Source organism: Phascolarctos cinereus, unplaced genomic scaffold (assembly GCF_003287225.1).
Source record: "Phascolarctos cinereus isolate Bilbo 61053 unplaced genomic scaffold, phaCin_HiC Scaffold_7;HRSCAF=346, whole genome shotgun sequence".
In the NCBI taxonomy this organism is placed as follows: Eukaryota; Metazoa; Chordata; class Mammalia; order Diprotodontia; family Phascolarctidae; genus Phascolarctos; species Phascolarctos cinereus.
The window spans coordinates 29995399-30002898 of record NW_027556180.1 but is presented as its reverse complement, the minus strand read 5'-3'; the positions used below and the strand labels follow the sequence as shown (position 1 = coordinate 30002898).

The 7500-nt window shown below is 42.3% G+C and overlaps 1 protein-coding gene across 6 annotated transcripts in view; it reads left to right on the top strand.

The window, feature by feature from the left end:
- Window positions 1–7500, top strand: part of MECOM (MDS1 and EVI1 complex locus) — a 686935-nt gene that overhangs the window by 630646 nt on the left and 48789 nt on the right. For all 6 annotated transcript variants that reach the window (XM_020980196.2, XM_020980212.2, XM_020980203.2 and 3 more), the window contains 2 exons: window positions 2324–2426; window positions 5861–6077. In XM_020980196.2, coding sequence (XP_020835855.2) covers window positions 2324–2426; window positions 5861–6077 — 320 coding nt within the window. The remainder of the gene's footprint in view (window positions 1–2323; window positions 2427–5860; window positions 6078–7500) is intronic.

Sequence of the window (7500 nt, the reverse complement as noted above, 5' to 3'; positions counted from 1 at the left end):
GTATCTGAGTCCACATTTGAACTCAGGTCCTCCTGACCCACAAACTGGAGCTCTATCCACTGCACCACCTAGCTGCCCCAATAATGTTTTTTTGAGGGCAAAAAGATTTTTGTTCTGTCAATAAAATATTCTTCCTAAAATATTGTTTCATCATTAATTCATCATTCTTAATTTGTCTTTGTGCTTCACAATGTACAGAATCTTTAGTGTAGTAGTATGTGTATATAATTTATAAGTAAGTAAATATGAATATATTAGGAACATTCAACATTTATTGATCTGTTTTTACTGATTGCCTAAACAATAAAAAGTTTGGAAATTTCCTTCCAAACTCTCCATTTCAACTAGATTGTCAGTACTGAAACTTAGACTTTTGCCAATAGAGTAGTTATCTTGCATTTTATACAGTGCTCATTACTTATAACATTACTTATAACGTACTCGTAAGATTATTTGTAACAGCCCTGTGAGGGAGCTAGCACATTATTCCAGACTAGAAAAGGCACTTGAGACTCAGAGAGGTATCTTGACCAGTGTTTCATAATACAAAGGGAGGCCCGTCCTCAAAGCCAGGTCTTCTGACTTCCGAGTCTATGACACTGTGAAGTCTGACAGTATTAATAATAATAGTAATAGTAGCTGTGTGCCAAACACTGTGCTGAACATTTGATCTTCACCACCACCCTGTATGGTAGGTGCTATTATTACCCCCCATTTTATAGAGAAGGAAACTGAGACAAATGGGTTAAGTGACTTGTCTAAGGTCACACAGCTAGTAAGGTCTGAGGCTGAGTTTGAACTCAGTACTTTCTGACTCCACACTCAGTGCACTATCCACTGTGTCATTTAGCTGCCCAATGGTTTTAACTAACCAGATCTACACTATTATTTCTACAGTGATATTGTCTATAAAATTATTTCTACAGTAATATTGTCCCCGGTATTTTTCCTTTTTTTTTTTTTTTGGAGGCACAAATCTTCTGAATCCCTAAGATTGTTACCTCTCCGCAGGTTGAGTTCTTAGGTTATATGAATAGGCCTTTAAATATTTATTAAGCTCCCATTACATGCCAGGCACTGTGCTGAGTGCTGGGAATACAATTAATAAAAAGACAGTCCCTCTTCTCAAAACCTCCCTTAAATGGTTTAAAAAGAAAAAGAGAATGTTACTATTGCTTTTCCCAAAGGTCCTGGAGTTCTCAGAGGTAGGGCAGACTCAGGGAGATGGTCCTATTCACATCAGCAAGTTAGACATTTTCTTCTGCTCTTTCTTCCAGTAACTACCACGAGGCGTAGATTTTAGAGTCAGGTAAACACCGGCATTCGTGACCTCCTCTGCAGTGATTGGAAAGAATGTTCCATTGGTCCAGGTGTATGGTGCCACTGAAGTCAGGTCCCACTGGTAGTGAGCTGTCACCAGAGCCAAGACTAGAATCTACCAGCTTCCATCCCCTTGCTTTCGCCCTTCCATCTCACGGCCTTTTGCCACTCACACAGCCCCTTTTTTTCAAGGACAGCTTGCTCGCGTTACTAGGTATATCAAGGAACAAGGGGAAGAGTAGAAGGCAGGGCTGCTTGCCTTCAGCCGGGGATATCCATACCTCAAGCAAAGTCACCACAGTACCAGGTAACGCACAGCCTGATCACGTCGTGTAAGACAGAGTAAGGCGCGTGGCATTGAATGTGGAGAAGGAAAGAGATCATAATGGGCTGTGAAGAGCACACACATGCATGTGAAGTATAGAAAGCCTGTTCTTGAGTTGACTATTTGAAGCCTTTGCATTAGGGAATGAACACCTCCCATTTAGACATCAGTAGGGAATTTGGTGTATAGTATGGAGTCAAGCAATCAACAGATATCTATTAAGTGCCTACTATATACCGGGCATTGAAAGATTTGGGAGTCGGCACTGCCGTCCAACTTTCTGTCCTCCACTTTCCTTCGTTTCTGGTAGACTTGAAGCGATATTCCGAGAGGCAGTGAAGGGTGTGATGCCCTTACTTTCTGTGTGGTCTTGGGCAGATCACTTCCTCTGTCCGGGCCATAGGTATTTCATCTGTAAAAGAAGAGGGCTGGACTTGTCTCTGCTAGCCCTCAGTCCTGGATGCTGTAATCATCATACTAGAGAGATGGATTTTCTTGGCTGCACACTAAGAGAGGGGAATGCCTGCAGGTGTTGCAGCGGGTGGACCTGCCTGTGTGTGCCTGTGCTAGCGAGTGTGATAGTGTATGAAGAACGCTGTGCTCTGTAAATGTCAGGTTGTTATGACTGCCATGCTCCTTGATCCCAGAAGTTCTCATTTTTTGTTTCTTTCCCTTTAGATATTTTATAGGGTAGTCACAGACATTGAACCCGGAGAGGAGCTCTTACTGTACATGAAGAGTGAAGAGTACTCCCATGAAACAATGGCGCCCGACATTCATGGTTAGTAACTTCTCAGGATGGAATGTGTGGTCTGTCTGCTTCAAGCACCGCTCTCAAAGCGTGCTCTGGGAATCTCCTGGAGGGTTCCTCAAGACCCTTTCCAGGGGGCTGAGAGGTCAGAACTGTCTCCATAATTCTACTAAAATGTTTTGATTTCCAGTAATGTAATCATCAATGGGTATAACTCACATAAACAAAAGCTCTTTGGTAGAGTCCTCAGTAATTCTTTTTTTCCTTTTGGCTAGACAGTGGGGTTAAGTGACTTGCCCAGGGTCACATAGCTAGTGAGTGTCAAGTGTCTGAGGCCAGGTTTGAACTCAGGTCTTTCTGAATCCAGGGCCAGTGCTCTATCCACTGTGCCATCTAGCTGCCCCATCCTCAGTGATTTTTAAGAGTGGAAAGGCTTCCAGAGACCACAAAGTTTGAGGACCTTTGACTTGGAGAATGAGTACACGAAAGCAAAACTGACAAATAGAATCTTGTTGGAAATGCCAGTGGAATTGGTAAATTAGAATATTTGCCTGTTGGTTGCCATGGTTACTTAATGCCAGTATGATGGTTTTATGGTGAATATTTATTTTTTTGTCTTGATCTCTGTCCAGCATATTTTGTGAAACTGAGGGAAGCTGATCATTCCCCAGAAAATAGAAAAGGAAGGTTTTCCTGAGCACATACACACACACACACACACACACACACACACACACACACACACGCACACACACACAGAGTACACTAAGATCCTAGACTTGGAACTGAAAGAAGTCTCAGAAGTCCTTTGCGTCTGACCCCTTAATTTTATAAATGATGAAACTGAGTCACAAAGAGAATACATGACTTGTCCAGGGTCAAACAGCTAATAAGTGCGTGAGGTAAAATTCAAATCCAGATCTTCTCGACTCTAGTTCCAGCACACTGTCCACTACACCGGGCTGAAGAAGTTGAAGTTGGAGCCATTGGCTAGAATGCTTTGTCATTGTCCCTCTCAACATAAGAATTCTTTTATCAGTGGTATTTCATACCGATGAGTCTGACTTGGATGAAAGTCATAAAGCTCTGGATAAAGCGATATCCCTTAACAACTTTATTATGGGGAGGAAAAAAGAACGTCTCTCTTGCTTGACACCTGTGAGGTGGTGTTGCATCGAAGCCTAATTACTCGGTGTAGAAAGATCTTGAAAGAGAGCCCTCGAAGTTTCTGTGGAATACAATTGGAGAATTTCAGAGCTACTAAGGACTTCTTTGCCCCAGAATGGGGTGCAGATCTCATCAGCTATAAATAAGTTTGGTGGAATATATCCTGGAGGGAGGAAAGAGAGAGAAAGAGAGAGAGAGAGAGAGAGAGAGAGAGAGAGAGAGAGAGAGAGAGAGAGAGAGAGAGAGAGAGAGAGAGAGAGAGAGACAAAGAAAGAAAGAGTGTGTTTATTTCCCTTGAAGTCTGGAAATTTATGTTAGCCTCTCATGGACCGAGGGTGTATGCGTATATAGGGGATAAGGGGTAGGGAATAATGAATCAGGCAGGATAGTAATCATTAGTTCAGTGGGTCGAATTAGCAGAAGAGTAAATAATGCCTGTAGTGATTTAAGGTCCTGGGAAGTAAGTTTACCATGTCCCTTTTTTTTTTTCCCATTTCTTATCTGCTAAAATATCAACCCTTTTTAAGGACAGAGGCAAGTTTAGCATAAGGGAAAGATCATTGGCCTTGGAGTCTGAGGTCCTGAATTCAGATCACAGCTCTACCCTTTACTCTCTGTGTGACCTTGGGCAAGTCACCTAGCTTTTTATGAAACTCAGTTTCCTAATCTGCAAATTGGGGATAATCACACATAAAAGTGTTATTTGTGGTGAGGAATATATGCTGTATAAAGATGAGATGATTAGTATAATCTAGTGACGCCTTAGATACTGGTGTATTCTTGTATTGTTAGTACATCATAGACAAATAGAATGTGACAATTTGGAGGACTAGCTAGTCCTATCTTCCATTAGTGAGGAGTTCCATCCATTACATTGGTAGATTTCTGTGAAACCTCAGCCCAGTATTGGCGTGGGAGAGAACTCGATCTTAGCAGGGCTGTCTGTTCCACTGCTAAACAGTCCTGCTCGTTGGAAAATATCTACTGTCTGTGGAACTGAAACCCACGGGTTTTCCTTCTATCTGTCGCCTCTTCTCTGGCCTTTTGGGTATGTGGATTGCAAACAAGTGGCATTAGCCCCAGGAAGAGCTACTAGTCTGGGGCACATGAACCTGGCAAAGGGAAGCCTCACTGCTTTTCTAAATTCTGTCTCTCGCACAGCAGGGGAGAAGACTTAGCTAAATGGAAACCAGAATCTGACATCCCTCTGATGTGATGCTTCCTTAAACAATTGTATTTTTAACTTTAAAAGTTTTCCCAACAGTTGTTCTTGCCTCCCCTGCCCACCCCTCCTCCCCTTCAAAAAGCAAATTATTAGTCCCAAAGACAATAAAATGTTATCTTGGATTGAGTGGATGGTTGAATTCCCTTTGGGCCTTTGACTGCTATTCATAAATTATGGGCATTCACGATGCCCTTGATTAAACCACAGTGTTATTCGCTCTGGTCTCATGTGATAGCGTGAGCCCAAGTGCGTCTGTGGCCTTTGTTTATTACTTTCCATTTACAGGAGGCTTAGCATTCTGAGATGGTGACCTATTCCTTTTTAACAGGCCAAAAGCCATGTTATGGGCAGCTCTTTTTTTTCTGACTCACTAACTCACTCACTGTAGTGTCTGTACTGGGAATGGGTTAGTATCAGTTGGGTTCCATGAAGAGAAGCCTAGATTCTAAGAAGAAGGAGATGGTAGGCGCCTTTGCCCAGCCACAGCTGGCTTAGTGGGAGTTCCCTGTACTAATAAAATCACATGTACATGGGTATAGACACTACACATGTACACACACACAAACCATGCTAATTAAAACAGATGCTCAGGCCCAGGGACAAAACGAAACCAGGATGGCCCTGAGTGGGACAGTCCTGTTGGAAAATATGAGTAAGAATGGAAATTAAGTGACTGTGGAGATCACTGACTCAGATCACTAACCTTTAACCTCTCTGGGCCTCAGCTTCCTCACCTGTAAAATGAGGGGGTTGGGCGAAATGACATGTGAAGCTCATGATCTTATAATTCCAGGACTCTATGTCCTTACTGGACCCAAGTGGGATTGTAGGAGAGGGTCTGGTAACAGGTATGGAGAGGAGAGTTCCTTGGCCTTTGGAGGTGTATTATTAATGGCACCGGAACCAGGCAGCTCATTTCTTCTGAACTGGCTTCAACAATCACGAAAAGTTCCAATGTCTTACATAATTTGGTGAGGTCTTTGGCTGGTAGCTGGACATGTGTACTCCCCGGGCTGGGGGAACTGGCCCTGTCTACTTTTCTGTTGCCTCAGCATGTGCCTTCGTTTTTCAGAAGAGCGTCAGTACCGCTGTGAGGACTGTGACCAGCTCTTCGAATCCAAAGCCGAGCTAGTGGATCACCAGAAGTTCCCCTGCAGCACCCCTCACTCGGCATTTTCCATGGTGGAAGAGGACTTTCAGCCAAAGCTGGACAGTGAGAGTGACCTCCGGGAGATGCAGGAAATCCAGGAGTGTAAAGAGTGTGACCAAGTCTTCCCAGATTTGCAAAGGTTAGAAATGCCATCCGCAGAGAAGAGAAGTAGAAGGCGGCTTTCTTTGCTGTAGCGATTCAGTGCCATTTGATAAGTGCCGAGGAGTGTGTTGGGTGGGACATTGGGAAACGACCCGTTTTCGAGTTGGTGTGGCAGGGAATTTTTGAAGGATTGTATTGTTACCTGAAAAACACAATGCAGAATATTTTGTGTGTGATCAGGAGATATTTTTGGATATGAGGCTGGGAATAGCGATTTGTACTGCTTTTGATAAAGGCTGAACTAGAATTTGGCTACCTTTTGTAACTATGAATTCAGTCTCAACTGAAGACAGCCTTGTGAGAAGTGGAAAGTACAGGGTACAGTCTCCTTCCATCTCTTCCCCTCTTTCCCCCCATCTTTCTTTCCTCCTCTTTCCCTCTCCCTTCTTTCTTTTTCTTCTCCCTCTTCTTCCTTACAGAATTATCTTTTTCAGCTGCCATGTTGAATCCTGTTGAGTTTATAGTCCATTAAAATCCTGTTTTTTTTCCCCTGCACATGAATTGTTGCTTAGCCATGTGGCCTTCATCTGGTACCTCTCAGGCTATTTTTTAACCCAATTGTATGATACTGGTTTTATCCCTAGAAAGTTTCATTTTATTAGATTTGGCCTGTTATTCAAGCTTGTTGAGATTTTTTTAACCCTAATTTTTTATCTAACATGCAAGCCATTCCTTCTGGCTTTATGGTTTTGAATTTGATAAATCCAAGCCCTTGACAGAACATTGAATAGGATGGAGAGAATGCAGGCTTGAATCCAAGGCAGAGACTATTTCGTTTCTGTCTTTGTATAGAGGCAACTAGCTGGTGCGATGGAATCAAGAAGACCAGAGTTGAAGTCTAGCCTAGGCACTTACTAGCTGGGTGTCTTTGGGCAAGTCATTCAACTTGTCTGACTCAGTCTCTTCACCTGTAAAATGAAGTTAATAATGACGCATACTTCCCAGGGTTGTTATAAAGCTCAAATGAGTTAATATAGGTGTGTATAAAGCACTTAGCACAGGGCCTGTCACGTAGTAGGTTCTATATAAATGCTATCTATGTTGTCTTCTATTATTATTATTATATTATTATTATTATTATTATTATTATTATTATTACTATTACTATATATCCAGTGCCTGTGATAGTACCTTAGAACTTTATAAACACTGAATAAACCCTAGCTGATTGATTCAGAATAAAGACATAGCCTTTCAGCATTGATCCACTAGGAAGTTTTCTCTAGTCTGCTATTAATCAAGAATTTGCAATTCTTGAATCCACCTAAGGGGAGTATCACCCAGCCTACGTCTTTCCATCTTGTTCACCAGTATGTCACGGAGTAGTTGGTTAGATACCTTGTTGAAATCCTGGTATACTTTGCTCACAGTATTTTCCATATCTCTACCAGTCTGCTAAC